This window comes from Drosophila ficusphila, unplaced genomic scaffold (genome assembly GCF_018152265.1).
Source record: "Drosophila ficusphila isolate 14025-0441.05 unplaced genomic scaffold, ASM1815226v1 contig_791, whole genome shotgun sequence".
In the NCBI taxonomy this organism is placed as follows: Eukaryota; Metazoa; Arthropoda; class Insecta; order Diptera; family Drosophilidae; genus Drosophila; species Drosophila ficusphila.
Window position 1 is genome coordinate 23288779 of NW_025064737.1, and position 17852 is coordinate 23306630.

General features: G+C 42.0%; 2 protein-coding genes across 3 annotated transcripts; one reads left to right on the plus strand and one right to left on the minus strand.

Annotated features, from left to right (window-relative positions):
- The first annotated feature begins 377 nt into the window (after positions 1–377).
- Positions 378–1651, plus strand: LOC108088358 (putative gustatory receptor 98a). Its single transcript, XM_017186104.1, has 3 exons — positions 378–1194; positions 1248–1483; positions 1538–1651. The coding sequence occupies exons 1-3, from the start codon at positions 378–380 to the stop codon at positions 1649–1651; spliced, it is 1167 nt and encodes a 388-aa protein (XP_017041593.1).
- An 11936-nt stretch (positions 1652–13587) lies between these two features.
- Positions 13588–16519, minus strand: LOC108088382 (cell wall integrity and stress response component 3-like). Of its 2 annotated transcripts, XM_017186131.1 has the most exons (4): positions 16144–16519; positions 14890–15179; positions 13831–14518; positions 13588–13775 (listed from the first exon to the last, which is right to left on the minus strand). In XM_017186131.1, the coding sequence occupies exons 3-4, from the start codon at positions 14027–14029 to the stop codon at positions 13642–13644; spliced, it is 333 nt and encodes a 110-aa protein (XP_017041620.1). In that variant the 5' UTR covers positions 14030–14518; positions 14890–15179; positions 16144–16519; the 3' UTR covers positions 13588–13641. The 2 variants fall into 2 exon arrangements, with proteins under 2 accessions (XP_017041620.1, XP_017041619.1); XM_017186130.2 differs by lacking the exon at positions 13588–13775 and having other exon boundaries at positions 14131–14518; positions 16144–16510.
- Positions 16520–17852: the final 1333 nt, after the last annotated feature.

Genomic DNA, 17852 nt, shown 5'->3' on the forward strand with positions numbered 1-17852 from the left:
GCATCTGCTTCCACTTAGCTCCGCCATCACTTTGATGCTAATTTGAATGGGAAATGTGTCATTTCGGGTGATTACAAAAGGATCTTATCGGCGCGAAAGCAGCCTCAGTTGGGGAAGGGAAATTGAAACATATTTCCTGCAAGTAGAAGTCACAACAAGTTCAAATTTTTTTATTAAAATCCAGCCTTAATGCTGATTAACTAATCTAAATGGGTGGCCCCATAAAATATAGTTGTCATTTCTCACATTGCAATCTAAATGGAATCACAAAAGAAAATCGATACCAAGAATGTCTTTCTAATCATTTGTACAACTTTTAACTACAAAGCCACTTAACCAATTAAAAAAAGCGTCCAGCAATGAAGCCAATTTCAGTCATGGGCCAATCGTCTGGAGAACTACACACTGCTTCAGTGCTTCGAATGCGACGCATTATGAAGTTCATGGGAATGTTGCCCATGTGGGAAAACATTTTCGCGAAAGTGCTTTGCAATTTAGGATTGCTTATTGTAGTGGGCGTATCAGCATATTGGCGCTTCAGTTTTGAATATGAGTTCGACTACGATTTCCTGAACGATCATTTTTCCAGCACCCTTGATCTTGCAAACTTTGTGGCGCTGGTGGGAACTCATCTGATCATTGTACTGGAGCTTTTGTGGTCAAATTGCAGCAAGGATGTCGAAAAACAGCTGCAGGATATACACATCGAAATGCATGTCTACCTGGGCACTCCAATGAGCACGGACAGAGTTCGTCGCTACTGCAACGGCATTTATGGTTCATTAGTAATCCGATGGTCATTCTTCTTATTGGTCACGTTGCTCAATAATCGCGCTCTTGTTAAATATGCCTTCTATTCGGAATTAGTTTTGCTGGCTCGTTTTTCCGAGTTTTCTCTATACTGTGCTGTGATTTTATTCCTATACGAGGAACTTATCGTTGGAGCTGCCAATGTTCTCGACGAGTTGCAAAGAACCAGATTCGAGATATGGACCATACGCCGCTTGTCACGAGAGAAGTTGGCCAAAATTCAGAGAATCCATGGCTCATTATGGCAAGCCATTCGCTGTGTGGAGCGTTACTTTCGATTCAGCCTGATCAGCTTGCTCTTGAAGTTTTTTATAGACACTTCGGCATTACCATACTGGTTTTACCTCAGCAAAGTGGAGAAAACAGAAGGGTTAATTCAACATTGTTAGTAAAAACTTTACCTAATACATTTACGTATCTGAAAAGGTTTTTTGCAGATGTCGCTGCAGATGAGTTGATCAAAATTTTGGAAATTGTTTTGCCATGTTATATTTGCACACTTTGCGTTGCAAGGCAGAAAAAGTTGCGATCGATGTTCTACACAATCACCACAGATCGTCGAAATGGCCAACTAAACTCGGAAATTAGACGTCTAAATTTGCAGTTGAGTCAGGAGAGATTTTATTTCAGTGCAGGAGGAATGATGGAAATCACAAACGAGATGTTGGGCAAGGTAAGCAAAGTTACTTCATGGAATAGAAAAATAAAATTTTCCTTCTCATTGTAGTTCCTGTTCGGAATGGTTAGCTACATTCTGATCTGCATTCAGTTCAGCATCAACTTCAGAGCCAGAAACCCCAGCAATTCAACACAAGCTACCACTCCCAATGCCCAAATTTAAGTGACCTCTCGAATCGATAATGTTTGGACAGTCCAGTCGCGTGCTTATTAAATTAAAGTCAATTAACCTAATTAGCAAATTTGATGTCTGCCCGTGCATAATCAAAAAAGGACAACGGGCAATCAAAGCAGCAGCAAGCAACAGCAGCTGGCAGAAAGACTCCTTCACATAATTATTCATGCTTAAAAATTCTATTATAAACTTTTGCCAACGGCCACTGACCGTTTTTTTTTCCAGGACTAAGGACGAGGTTCATGGGGATACTTGAGCCCGTGCTTTGGGTTTGTTTGCCACGCATGGCCAATCTGTCAGGGGTCCATGCGTGGTGGAGTGTGTGTATAATCTACACTTTAAAAAACATTTATCTTACCTATTAAGGCACGAAAAATTCGTCTTAAGAATTTAATCACAAACCATTTAGTTAACCACCTTCGTTTTCGCTACTGGCTTATCACCGGTACGATCGAAAATCAATGATAATGAATCCTCTACAAGAAATTGTAGAGGCTCTAATTTTATTAATTTTATTAAACAATTTGTCATCAAAAGCTTATGTGTTTTTCTCATTTAACAAAAGAGAAACCATTCCAGTGTAGCTGGGTATTTCCAGGATATAAACATTCTGGAGCGCAAGGATGTGTGCATGCCTGAAGTTTGCCCCTCCGGCAATTGTTGCCACGCACAGATTCGTGGGCAAGTGAGCATGCATAATGCTCCTACTTTCTCCATATATCCGCACGAGTAGATACTGGCTCTGGGCCTAGGCCAATCTCCAACGGCTGATGATAAATCGAATTGAATCGAGTGGAGGTGGGCGGAGGACAGCATCAGTCGAACCGAATCGTGTCTCAGGTCATGCGGCAAATCTCAAACTTCTAGGGTACTTCATTAATCAAGATACATTTTTCATTTGGGCCTGCTTTAAAATTCCACAAAAGAAAATCCTGAAGTGCCCCCACGGCCGAGTGGAAGGATCCAATAAACTGCAACTGTTTGCTGTCATATGCGACACGACAATGCTTCCAACGAAAGCTATCTGACACTTGACACATTGGATATCAAGCAAATTTCTGAAAGGCTGTAAGATTTTCTTTTATTGAAACTGCTTTTAGGTGCACGCTTAGAAAATAATCGTATTTATCTGGCATTGCCAGTTTGTTAATAAAAGGAGATAGATATAATATGCAATTCGTTTCATAAAAGGGATTTTTTTTAATAGTTGAAAATTTACAAATAGAAATTCAACCATTTATATTTATCTGACTCTCCGAAGAAAAACTCTTTTTCCTTCCACTGCATTTTCAGTGTCACTGCTATCCAGGGTGTAAAGTCACTTAGGATTTTCATTTCACCCATCGACGAAGGTTTAAAGAAGCCGGTTGCAGCTGCAATGGCTTAGGGCCACCTGGAAACGTTTTTGCTCGCCAACTCACTTAGGTATTTTGCCCTCTCGAAGTCAGCTTATGTGTTGACACTAATTAATGCTCGAGAATTTGCCCAAGACCCCTCGGATCGGGACGGAATTCGAATGGCAAATGGTCGTGTGCGGTTGCCGCAACACTTTGCCCGACCCAGTGGCAAATAATAAAAGGCAACTCATAATCGTCTCATAAAAATCAGATGTGCTCACGCACATTAATGCATATAGACGCCAATGGCAGTATCCCATTGCTGTGAGTTCTTTGACATAGACAATGGCGAGGATGGCAGTCCTATTAGCACGTTTATGCGGGGTAATATTATGAATTACTATTATTACAAACTAAAAAATTAGAGATTTTTCTTGAACTTCCTTTTTAGTTCTTTGTAGATTATCTTAATATTGTATATCTTATAATCTCTTCTGGCATCGATATTATTTCTTTTTCGGAAATTAGCTCCGCATAAACGCAGCTTGTATGTGATTTTTGGCAGTGACAGACTTGAGAGCGGAGCACAACCGAAACACACACTTTCGCACACTTGCCGGGGGACTTTTATAGCGACACGTAGTCAGGCACGTTTTGAAGTGCAGGAAGCTCTATCATAGACAGAAACGAGCGCCTCTGTGTGCGTGTGTATAGTTATTACTTTTATGAAGCATGTGATTACATTTTATTTTTAATGCTTTTAGTAAAATGAGGTTAGTACACACTTGGTTAGCGACAAATTACATTCATTTTTTTTCTCTCTTTTTTTTTTTTGTTTTGGCATCTACTGCCTTCGCAGGACGAAAATATTCGCTGCTTTTTGGCTTCGTTTCTCTTCGCTCTAAGCCAGCGACAATATTTGCAATCGCTAATTGTTGTTGTCTTTGGATGGGAGGGAGAATGGCAAAGCCATCAAGCATTGCCTGCATTAAACATGTGCACAATTAACTTCCGCTTCCGGTTATGATTGAACCCGGCCATATTTGAGCCGGGCACGGACACATGGCCGATAAGCCGGCCAATAAACACACATCTGCACACACACACTCACTTGCAGCCATGTGCGATGGCTGCAGTTAACTGTTTGCATATTAACGACAAATAACCCACTATCTCGCAACCTTGCAGCATTATGCATCGATGGACGGGCACGCTGAGTGAGCGATAAGCACTAGATAATATTCAGGTCCTGCGATTGCATACGATATCGTTATGGCTTGCCTGGTCGAGCTTTAATTTAAAGCAGCAATAACATCATTTGATGGCCGCCGGCATTGTTTGCACACTGGATTTGATTTGATGGGAACTGAGTTGGGGTCGAAGGACGAAGGGTCAGCGGGTCAGAGGGTCTTTGGTTGCACTCGAGGGCCACGACAGCTGCTAGCCGTTTGCAAAACCATTTGAGCCAAAACCATCAAAGGCCGCGGTGCCCGAAATGTTAATTAACTAGATGTACATGCTAAGCACTAAGGTTAAAATATAGTAACATAAAGTGATATGATTTCAATTTAAAATAAAGAATATTTCATGTTGAATAAGTTTATTATGCGTATGTGAAAACTTTAAGTTGAAATCGATATTAGTTTTATTTACTTTGAAAAAATGGTGCCATTTATAACAAGTATTATTAGAAAAAATGGTGCTTTTTTAATGCGAATGACATTAGCAGATCACGATAAAAGTCATTAAAACGCAGCCAAAAAACTAACCATTGATAATGGTATCGATGCACAACAAAAAAAACTAATTAAAATTCAACAGATGGTCAAGTGCATATTAGTTTAGCCTGCGGCCGACGCACCACAATCCCTATTTACCCAACGCACACAAAAAAAGCATTAAGCAAACTTTTCATAATCAGTTGATTCGTTGAATAAGCAGTAATTAAAACAATAATCTAGCCAATGCCCCGAGCGAAACTGACTGAACCAGGTCAACCATCGAATTGGCTGAAGTGATTTGGCATATTTATGGATGTATATGTAAAATCGAGAGTGCTTCGCAGGCAGCTGCCATTTTACTTTGAGCTTTGCTGCCTGTGCCGACCCTAGAAAAGTCTTCTGATCGGAAGGCCAGTTTCCTGCCTCCCTCATTGGACTCCTGCCAACCGAACTACTGGCTGGAAATAATAAACAAATCGAGCAAAGCAAAATGTTGACCAATATTTCAGTTAGGTTCCTCGAAAAGGGGCCTCCTTTTTGCCTTCCCTCCCGATTGCCATAAATTATGAGGCGAATGGGCGGGTCGGTCCAGCACCTGATTTGTTTATTTGCGGCACACATTTTTCACATTTTCCGTCTGTCGACATCGCAAATTCCGATGTCGATGGCGCCACATGAACAGTTTTTAAATCGCTGTGACTGTCTGTGATGTGTGGACACCCGAAAAGCTGACAAAATGCTGCGGCAAATCCCAATCCAAAAGCCGATCCATTCACATGTGATAGTGTTTGCCCGGCACAAACAGACATGCAAAACATTTAATTGCTGTGCAAATGTTTGCCTAACAGTGCTTAAAAACGTCTCAGCAAAAGACACAGCACGTACTTAATTATTTGCTGGGAAAACAAAGGCATGAAAGAGGATTTTCCCTATTGCATTCGATGTTGCAGCAACATGCTGCCAGCCAAACTAGCCATTGATGTGTCCATTTTATCGGCATGTGTCAGTCTCGATGTGGATCAAAATACTCCGGGGATTGAGTGGGTAAGAAGCTTTATGGAAAGGACCTTCGTGTCATTGTTTTTCCCAGCTTTGTTCAACACCCGGAGGTGTTTGGCCCACCTGCAGCAAGTTGTCACCCCTGAAACTGCATTTCGGAAGCAAATCGTTAACTGATCTCTGTACCGGAGTGCCGTAAATTTCAGAGCCTGCCAACTTTCCAACTGCCACGCCCACAGAAGTGTGTGTGGGTGCGGAAGTTATGCCCAGCGCAATGTGAAATTTTCGCACCATTTTTTTCATTCTCCTTCGAGGTTGGCTGGCCAAGAACCATTAGCATTAGCACCACTAAATAGAAAATTTGGCTCGAGTCCAGACTGCACCCACTGCCAAAATGCTTTAAAAATGCACTTAAGAGTCGATTTTTTTTCAAGCACTTCTATTCAATGGGTTTTCCATTTAATTTCAATGTTTCGATTGGCCAAAGCCAGAACTATTAATTTATTTGCCCACACAATTTGTTTATGTATGTATATTTATCGAAGTTTTTTACTCAATTTCCAATCAAATCGCATATTTGCACTCAGAGATGCAGAGATAAAGTTGGACATACGTATCTCTTGTTTGCCTGCGCAACACTCTTGTGTAATTGAAAACAGATTTCTGCAACTTGAAGTTGTGGCTTGAAATTGTCTTTGCCTTGACTTGGCTTTCATTTAAATAAATTACTCGAAATTCTTTGATACTAATTAAAAAAGGCTTTTGAAAAGATTAAGGATTTCTGCATTGCGAGCTGTGTGTAAATGAAACCACTCAAAGCCAAAAGCCAAGAACGGAATAATTTGCCAAACATTGAATGGCTTGTATCGAGATAAGAGCTGGGCATATCAGCATAATCTCGATCCTTTTTTTCTTGCTTGGTTTCGAGAGGACGATGCCTTCAAGGACTTGGGCAACCGCTCAATCAAACTGAGATAGCCAAAATCGCTCCATCTTCCATCGGCGGGCCGCTTAACCCGAAACGAATTGGATCATTTGCAGGCTATCTAAACGCGCCAATGTTCCTGCTACTTTGTGGCGCAACAAAATACGGCACAATAACACTTTGACACAACATTGTCATAACTCTTTATAAGGGACAGCGATGGGGACTGGCAATATAAACAATGGCTGAGCTCTGGCCCTAAACGATTGCTCGTGGCTGCCATACAAGTTGTATTTTTCAATATTGTTTTTCCATGTGATTGAAGCACAAACATTATTAGCATACTCCTCGGCTACTTGTTCCCCCTTTCCTCCCCTCCCCACCCCCTTTATCGACCTCTTCGTCGGTTCTAGCAGCGTATATCTGGGTATATAGTTCCGTCTACATTATGCAAACATACATCAATAACCTAGTACGTTGTAATGCACTTGTCTCGGCAGGGACACGCCCTCCAGTTACACCCCATTTGGCCCCCCTTTCGGCAGGCTCCAAGGATCCCATCCCAGCGACCCCTCCTCATTTCCCATGGACAGCTGCCGCAATATGTTGGCATTGCCGTTGTTGTCTTGGAATCGGCGGATGAGAAGGCCATCCGGATGTAATGGAGCCATGGCTGAGCAAAGCATGGCTGAGGGCATTATGGGAGCAAATCTTTTTGTCTTTGCCCGTCTTGCGAAATGCCTTTCTGCTGGATACACAGTCTGCAGAGGATTCATTTTCCCTCTCTAAAATACTATGCCAAATTACCTTTACATTTTTGGGAAAGAATATTTTGGTTTTGATTTTAAACACAATTTCAAGTCACATCACTTTAAAACAAAATACTTTTTGTAAAATAAAGTCATAAATATTTATGTACCTCTCCCATGAACTTGATCTTAAAAAAGTATCCCATTGTCAAAACAGAAACTTGACCTTTTAAGCCTCGAACTATTAAGGGCCACACTGTAAGAAGCAGAGCATCAAATTGCCGCCTAATGGTAATTTGATGAAACTAATTTGATAACAAATTCAATTTGAAAGTGCCAAAACTGTAGACGTTGGCCAAATGCATTTGGGCCCTAAAGAGGAGGGCCGTGTGGCCGGCACTCGGCCGAGGTTTTAACGCCAGTGCAGATTGTGACACATTAACACAGACAAACACCTAGACGCACGCACACAGGCACACAGGCGATGGAAACAACAGCGGCGAGGGCAGTAAACAGCATACATCCTGTGGCAGGACTCATGTAATTTGCAAAAGTTCAAAGCTTAACAAACTGTTACGGGGAAAATGCAAATGGCAAATGTACTAGATTTGCCAACCGCCTCTTCTTTGCGTATGCGTATGCGTGTGTGACTGTGTGTGTGTGCGTATGAGTATGTGTGCGTTGAGTCAAACAAAACGTAATTTAATCGCCGTACAACAGCAAACACTCGTTCAATCATTGAGCGCCACAAATGGCGCATTCCCCACGCTGCGTATACGTATTGTGGGAGAATGTGGATTCGAGGACTGGCTGATACGCATACGCAACGTGCAACCATTTCGGCAATTAGTGTGGCAGTTCATATATAATTAAGCTTGCTGCAGAGGAAACCCGGAAAGGAAACAGAAGTTGTAACAGTAACAGTTACAGAAACAGAAACAGCAGCAATACAAACAGAGAGAGAAAAAGGGTGGGAAAAGAGGGGGGAGAAAGCAGCCGAAGAGTTAGCATAAGCAGCACCGGAAACGGAAGTTGACTTAAACATTGTTGGTTTATTTTTTTTTTTACTTCAGCAGTATATTCAGGCACAAACGCATGCATAATGCCACGCAAAAGCCAGCTCAGCTGCAGTTGCTGACTCGGCCCGCATTCCTGCTGAATGCCCTTACACTGGAGAAAACAAAGGGATTGAAGATAAAGAAATATAAGAAAAATAATTATAAAGAAGGTTATTTTTCTCAAAATATTCAATTCATGTATTTATACATTTTTAAAACAGAAACATGTGTTTATCAAAATCTCGCTTAGAAAATAAACACTGGAAAAGTTTAAAAGAGGGTTTATATTATTCCCTCTTAATCTTAAACACTTTCCCAAATTTCTTTTTTTTTCTTATGACTAAGTCCAATCTTTTTGCCAATATTCCAGTGTAGACAAACAGGCGTCACCCGGGGCGGTTGAAAGCCCAGCAGGGGATCCTGGGCAGCATCTTGCGCAGAGCCCAATTGATTTTCACGGTGGGACGAGTCCTGGCCCGGCTTGGTTGTCAACCGAGCTACTTTGGCCCGTCTCCGCTTGGCTTGGCACAAGTCAAAGCTAGTTGGAAGTCAGCGCGCTTGAGTGCATTGCGGCCCGGCTTTATCTTCCCTTTTTCGGGGGCTGCCCTGGTTTTGTCTTATGCTCGCTGCGGCGTTTTGTTCTGCTGGAGTCTGTGTTTTGTGTGCACTCTTGATTTCCTTAAGCTGCTGCAATTAAAGGGCGCATTCTTGCCAGCAGCCAGCTATTATTTCAGGCGAGTGCGCCACTTACAAGCTAGCCGAAAACTTTTTAATATGCTTGCTGAATTTTGTCAAAATTGCAAGTAAAATAAGTAAGTACAAGGCACGCGGCGATGACATCGCTAGACGAGCAAAGCAAATACAACGGCGAACTGACAAAGGACCCGAGAATCAGGACTTGAAAATGGCAAGAAGGAGCCATCAACTTAATTTCCCGCTCAAGTCAATCCAACTTTTGTGCAATTTGCGTGACAAAATGGGAAAAGAAAACCGAGACTGGGGGAACAAGAAAAAAACTACTGAGTGGGAGCCACAAACTTTGATTGCAATTGAGACAAATAGAGCTGTGTGAGCGCCGAGAAATATCTGCACACTATGCCTTCCGAATAATAAATGTCCTGGCACCTCTCAGAAAAAACTTTTGAGCCTTTGATGGCATGTGATGCATTTTATGGATTTCCGATGCTCATGCCCTTCTCTCAAAGGGTATTTCATGCAGCTCTGCATTTAATTGAATTGCCAGCAATAAGCAACGCCACAGGATTTTTGCCTGGCACTTTCGACAACTTCTTTGGCGCAGAAGCACATGAAAACTTTGTGGGAAAAGCCTCAAGCTGAGTTCAAACAATATATGCTTCTAGCTACATCCTTTTCATCTCAGGTTAAACATCAGATGACAAAGGGAGAACCGGAAATGTCAATAAATGTGCAGCGTGCAACCTATGTTATTGCATCCTGGCACAAAGACACCGTCAAAACCACGAGTAAAAAGAATTCCAAACCTTAATCAAATACGCATGCTCATTAAACTTTTTCAATTTAAAGCCTTTGGGTGTCAAGTTTTGTGGTCTCGTGCGTCAACTCATTAAAGTTGCATGGCAACAAAGTCGCCGAAGTTGCCAAGTCGCCTCCCACAACTCCCAAGGGGCTGCTGCTCCACACTGAGAACTCAAGCTCAAATGGCATGTCATAAATTTGAGCCACAAAATGTATCTCAGCATGCGAGGAGCAACAGTGCCCGGTATACAATATGCAAATGAAATCATCGAGCCCATCCTGGAGGCAGGAGCAACGCATTAGCAGCTCAAAACCTTGGCCCAAGTGTCGGTCGGAATAGAGTGCATATTTTGGGGCCTGTGGCCCTCAGCCTGACCAAAAAATATGGACCAACACTTGGGCCACATGCAAATATCTCGGGTCTGAAAGCTTCTGGAGCGGAACTTAAAACGGAGATGCTGGTCAAATGGAAGTGGATAATTCCAATGAAATCACTTTTGGTTCACCAATGCAAAGGATTGCCTTCAACTCGTAATGAAAATGACCAGTTTTTCGTATTTTCTCATATGCACAAAAAATGCGTTTTTAGGTAATAAGAGAAACTCGTTATGCTGTGGAGAGCAATAACGAAATATTTTTTTTCCAAGGCAATCTGTATGAATTTTTTGAACAACCTTAGGGCTTAATAAAAAACTCAACTAGGTAAAGGTACAATATTAATTAAAGTGCGCTTTCCAGGAAACGTCTTATTTCCTAACTGGTTTTCAAAACAAACGTGTTAATTAAAATGATTTATTTAGACATAAATGTCAAAACAAATCCTCTGAATGACAGTGTTTCCCACAACAACTACGGTGTCATTTCATTCCACGAAAAGAATCCAACTGCAAACCAAGGATCAGCAGGTGATGTCGCCCTAATCGCATTTAATTAGAAAACGCAAATTATGCCACCGAAAACTGGCACTAGAACCCGCCAAGTTGGCATTTGGCATGCGGCCGGGTCTTAGCCACAAACTCAGCATTCGCCGTTCAGCATTCAGCAGCCAGCATCCAGCATTCAACATCCAGAATCAGGCTGACACGTTGCCGCACTTGCCCGGCTTTTAATGAAATCGCACAGCATATGCTACATCGTGGAGTGGGTTCGGCTGGGTGTCTGGGTGGTTAGGTGGTTGGGTGGTTCGTCTGTGGTTTTTGGAGGGTAGGTGTCAGTCCCACACACTCACCTGAAGTTTTATTTCAACCCGGGGGTCAGGTGGGTCACGCCGGCAGTCAAAGCTGACACGCACACGCACATATTTAGGCCGGGTCGAGTGGATGGAGCCCACTCCACGGAGCGGGAGTTACCAGCGATGAGCAGGAAACGGACGTCCGGGAGGGGAGAAGGCAGCTAGAGGAAGGGGGAGGGACGATGGGGGGCGCACCAAGCCGACTGTGATAAGAAAGTGTCAACACAAACGTGACAAAGCTACAAATGTTTAATTTTTATGGCTGTGGCCGAGCATTTGCCTTGGTTTGTGGGCGGCTCCCGCTGCGCGTGCCTCGCCGCTTAACTCAACTTATTTACAGTTGGCAAAGGGTTCGAGATCCTGGCCACATTTGGTCAAGCGTTCCGTTTTTGTGCCGAAAATCACGTTTTTACCGTAAACATGTTGCAAAGTTCGCGGCTGTTTTATCTTCTGGCATAGTTTTCCCGGCCAACCAGTGGGCCAATGGGTCGAGAACGTGTCACTTGGCGTAGCGAAAAATGGGTCTGTTGCAGAAGTAAAATATTTAAATTTAGTTAAGGCTCGAGCACTCGAGCATTTGTTTGCCAGCGGGCCGAGTCAACTACTTCAAGCCAAATTCATTTAGTGCACACTTAAGGGGTATTTAGCAGGGCCATGGCAAATAAGAAATCACCAGAGAAAACATTTCGGCTCCTCTCGGCTAACTTAATTTCCATGCAAGTTCTTCGGCTCACAGGCCGCTTTGTTTGGCTGGCTAAAATTTTAATGCACGCCAAGCCCACATAAGGGTCTACGGCCAAAAACAGAGAACAGAATACTGAGAAGCACACTAACACACTCGGGCATAATGAATGTGCAGCAACATTTTTGATGGCGCCCGCTGACAACAATAAATTACTTTTGGCTTTAAACGAAAACCATTAGCATAAAACTTGGCAACAGCAACAACGGCGGTCGAAGCAACAGCAACAGCAACGGCAGCGGCAACGCCAGCAACATCCTTTTAACGCGGATACTAGGCGTATGCGCAATATTTGTCTGGCTCTAATTTTAGCCAACAATTTGCCAGCACTTACATGATTAAATTGCAGCCTCGAACGCTGATGATGGGGCGGCTGGTTAGCAGTAATGGTGATGTGATGGCTATGGAAAAATGGGTGGAAAACTTTTCAAATATGCGAGTCTTTTAATTAACTTGCTGGCACTTGTGAAGCCCTGTGTTTTAATATATTGTACGAATATTCCTTTCGGACCACTTTTTTCTCCTTTTTTTTTTTTTTTTTTTTGCTCTCGTTCGCCTTTCGCCCAAGCATGCTTTTATTAAGCGTTTCATAATTTCATGCAGTAAACTTGCTAATTGCGCCGCCTTGCTTCCTTTTTCCTTGCCTCGTCTCGCCTCTCAACTTCCACTTCCAGTTTTACTTCGACTACCACTTCCACTCCACACAACTCAACTCAACTCGTTTCGCTATGCCGCCCTTTTTGCCAAGACTTTGCAGGCCAAGAAAGCTGCCAAAAAAGTGTGTATAAAATAATAGGAAAACATGGCAAAGGACAGCCGAGTGGAAGCCGTGTCGAAAGCAAGCCAGTGAGAATTAGTTGCCCCAAAGTGTTTTCCGTTTTTAATATTTCCTCCGACTTGGGAAAAAGTTGCGAGCAAAGAATCCCGGCCACTTTGGACACTTTTGGCCACGGCTCGTCGCTTGGCCACTGGCTCACTTCTTCAATTTCCGCTTTTAATTAAACGAACATTAGGCCAGGCTGAGCTGCCTCGAAAAACCAGCCAACCAACCACCTGATGGCATTGCCAACGATGCATTTTACATTGCAGGCGGCGGACAAATTGCGCGTAAATTGCATGCAGTTAGTTTTAAATTTTAAAATTAATTTTTCGACTGCTTGCTTGTGTGTGTGCTTTAATAGCTGTTAATATTTATGAACTAAAAGTTCAAACAACAAACATCCGAATTGAGCAAACTGTTGTCGATATTTAACGATGCATTCGGCGGGCGAAACCATTTTGCCAGAATTCGCATTATATTGGTTGGGTAGGCAGACCTAAACAAACAGCAGGCGTGAATTTGCTCATAATTATTCAATAACAGTTTATTTAAAACAGACCATTAGAGCTTAATTTACGAAAATTAAAACTCATTTCGAAATACCTAAATAGCTAACTTATAGTATATTTATTTTCAATAGATCATTAAAACTGAATTAAATAAAGTGAGTACCGAATTTTTCGCAAGTTATTTTTGATTAAGTATAAATAAAAGAAAATGATCCGAACTATTGTTTATGTTATAATGAACACATGCAAATATCACTAAAACTTTAAAACCAAAAAGTTTTGGGCAGAAACGTTAAGTGTTCACAAAATAAATATTTTATTTAAGGCAGTAAAATTTTTCACTAAGCTTATATAACTTAGAGTATGTCGAACACTTTTAGTAATTATCTATCAGACGGCTTGCACTTGATGGTATTTATCCTCTTTGGCGTAGAAATAAATGCAGAGTAAGATAAAACAGTCCAAAGCAATTAGGAGCTTCATTAGGTTTAACTGCAACAATTGCATGCGGACCACTTCTAAATCTGGATGAAATCAATCAATTAGGGAAATTCATAATAAGGGGTCTTTAATTCTTACCATCTTGTTTTTGTTCTGCCTGCAACAGTAGAAGTTCCAGTTCGGGAAGTAGAAGATCGGAGTGCCTGTCAATTGTCATCTCGAAAGTGACAAGACGATCAGATATATCCCCTGGGTTCCCAGTGGGTGCTGGGGATCCAAAAGCCAGACATTGGATGGCTAAAAACAGGATGGACAAGGAGTTACTAAGCCGAGACATTGTCGATCAACGACTGATGTAGGGATAACTTTTTATGGATTGCCCCGCGTAGAAACTCCCGAACATTTGCGTAAATACCAAAATAATGAGTACACGAAGCGTAGAGTGTTCTGACTGGCGCATATATTTATATACCCGTTGTATAAATACCCGTGCAAAGCTGCTGGAATGCAAACAATGACGAGCAATATCCGATGCGAAGGTTAACCAACAGAATTTCTTTTCATGGAGCTAAGGTACTGGTTACTGTGGCTGCGTAGTACTTTCTGTACTAGTAGATGGCACTTCTGTAGTCGTTGTTGTGCTCGCTTCTGTAGTCGTTGTTGTACTCGATTCCGTAGTCGTTGTTGTACTTGCTTCTGTAGTCGTTGTTGTACTCGTTGTTGTACTTGTTGTTGTACCTGTTGTTGTACTTGTTGTTGTACTTGTTGATGTTGTGTTAGACGAGTTATTGTTGTCACTTCCGAACCCCATTAACCCCAACACTCCCTGGAAAGAAAATAGTTTCATGTTAAATAAAAAAGTTTAAAAATTGAACGAATAGTATCGAAATAAAAGTGATAGAATGTGAAGTTTTTTTTCTGGGTTTCAAGAGCAACTAATTTATGAGCTTAATAACGGCACCAAAACCTATTTGCTTAAACGTCTGGAAGACTTAGAATCATGCCAATCAAAGAAAAGCAAAGAACAATTGTCCAAATAAGCTACGGTTGTGCAGATATGATTACTTTTGTAAGAACATAATGCCTTGGTATTTTCGTTTGTTCTTCTTTTAAAACAATTAAGCTTTTGTTTAAATGAATCTAAGTTTTTAGACGTTTACGATGCGGAATGCACTTGGTATATATATGTATATTTACATTTCTAAAGTCTCTCCAGGTATGATCAATAAATCTTATTGTCTCTTCGATCGATTGTAGAATGAATCCACCAGAATCTCGCGATGTGCTGTTGGTGCTGCTGTTTTGCGTTTTGGAATCGGTGGGCAGTATTTTAGTCAATAGATCCCTGTCCTCCTCATGAAGTAAAAGGGCACTAGCACTAGCCAAACAGCCGAGGAGGCACAACCAAACTAGCAGCTTCATGGTGAACGGCTGGGAGTTGTATGGTTATTTCGATCCACTAACAGCAACCAAATGCGATCAAATGTCTAACAAGATGCAGAAACATTTTATTTTTTACCGGAGCTTCAAGGTGACTAGTCTTATTAGCCCTGAATCTAATTAAATGAACAGCTGTTAAAATATTCAACAAAAAAAGTGGAATCATTGACTTCAGGTACGCTTGACTTATGATAGAACCATCTTTTGTCATAATAAGTTCAGAAACGTATTTATAATAACATAACACATGAACGTGTTCTAAATTAGGTGGCAAATAATCTAGATTTCTACAAAGCCATTTGAAGTAAAATATAACTTAAACATTTTGATGTGATAACACTATTGACTATTTTCAGCTGCTGTTAGCTGAAAGTTTTCTATACCTTTGTGTAGAGAAAATTTACCTTCAGTTCCAACCAATTTATACTAACGAGCACTATGTACTGACTACTTCTTTGTCAAACTCATACTTGAGTTGCTCTTTGATTACCGCTGAATCTGATTTTCCAGCAAATCTGTCATAAAAGCAATTCATTTCGCCGGGATACTCTTAGCCCGAGTCGGACATCTAATTGGCCCTAATATCGCTGTCATCCGCACTTACACCCCACTTGCACTCAGCCAGCATTATGGCTTTGATCTGACTTAGACATATGCCCAGGATAATGGCGTTGGCTCTGGCAGATGCACTCCACTCGTGGGGTGCGACTCAGGCGCATCGAGTTGTGAGCGGGAGAAAAGCATTTCGAATGCATTCACGAACAGGAGCGTTTTAAATTACTTACAAGGAGCCCGAAGGACTTGAGGGAAACTGGAGGGCTGATGACTCAGTCACTCGAGGAACAATTTGGAATGGGCGCCCCCTTGAAGACGTGGAAGATGTGTGCGAGTGAGCTCCAATTAATATGCAGCAATTGCAAGTACACGCCTCGGTTATCTGCTGCCACCTAATTGTTTATTTATGTGCACTTCCATAGCCATCTAATTAACTGAGTGCAGTATGTGGATTACCTGTCACTGCCACCCGTTTATCGCTTGTTTCAGTTGATCAAATTTGCTCGAGGAAATCAAGCGTCCGCACAAAAGCAGCAGCAGTAGCAGCAACATCGGCAGCGCAAGTAGCAAGGAGGTAATAAAAACGAGGATATGCCGGCAGAAACTAGCAGTCTCGTGCCTTGCCCCGCAGCCTGATCTATGGCACTGCAAGTGTCACATAAATTCCAAGCGGAAGCATCAAAATGCTGTCAAATGAAGAATGGGGGTGGGGAAAAGCCGGGAGTAGAGTTGATTTGAGTCGCGTCGAAAAGGATTTTCATTGCCGCATTCTGGGAGCGAGTTCACTTGCAGTGCACTGAAAATTTAGAGCAACTACTTTGAAAACGAAGTATTAAATAAGTCCGACCAGAGTATTTTATAAGCTGCAAGTGCTGCAGTGTGACCTTGCTGTATTTTTAAAAGACATGAATTAGGTACAAATCTTGGGGACATAGCTTTTTTTTCACTTTTGGTAACATTTTCTCATTGTGCAACTGCTTGGATCGACTTTGCTTGGCTTGTATGGTAGCTTGGCGTTTAGTTTTTCGCATTGGCACTTTGTCTTCATCAAAGGCGGCGGGCGGTGGCCGCAACAAGCTCATCATAGCCATCGACGGCCGCATCATCGTCATCTTCATCGTCATTCTCATCGCTGTCGTCGGCGTGCTCCTACATAGCTATAAACATCAATTTAGCAACGAAAATTGGTTTTCAGATAGCTTCCACACACACACACACAACCATACACATGCACACTTACACTTTCTCAGCTAAAGAAAAATTGTTTTTCGCTTTAAGTGACAAGCAGTGAGAGCGAAGCGACGACAACTTTGTCGATGTCTTCGTTCCCGCCTTGGTGTAGCATTCCCTTATATTTATTTGTTGTTTTTCGGGGCTAGTGGATTTCGTCATGTCGAAGCACCCGTGTGGAAAATAATAAACCAAAGAAGAGACAAGCACACTGCTAAATAAAAGTGTTGCCCTACTTTCACACATCCCCGATATTATACGACTGTCATTTCGTGAAATTTAACTAGCATATTTTAAAAGCTGGCTTTGATTGCGAATGCGACATAAATACAGCAATGTCAATATCGATTTCAAGTGAATTTTGCAGTATTTTGGGCGACAGCTAGACCAGTTGACCACGCCCAATTTGGGCCATAAATTTATCATTGCATAACCGCAGGCACATGAATAAGACATTCGAGTTGTGGCAAATGGTCTGCGGAGAGCAGGGGGGACCGAAAGCATATATTGATAATGATTAGATTGATTGAAAATTTAATGGCTGAGTGGTGGTCTAAGCCGAGAAGGCCAGGCAATTGACCAGGATTGGCAACCAATACTCCGCCGCATTCTCTCGTAAAACGCCAACAGAACCCGTCATAAACCACAAACACAGACACACTTCAAACGCCACTTCACTGGCGTCAAAAGCGAGAATTATTTAAATTTATGCCGGGCTGGCAAAGGAAAGCGAAGCAAAAAACGAAGACGAGCGAAACGGGTGCTGAATGTGTGCCAAACGAAAAGCGTTGAAATTTTATGCAAACCTCAACAAATTGTCATTAAAAGCGGCAACACACAGACACATGCAGACAGGGCTTAGCAATAAACAGAGCCGCCATTTGACCGGCCATATTTATGATGTGAACGACAAGACAAAATGGACTTCCGGCTGG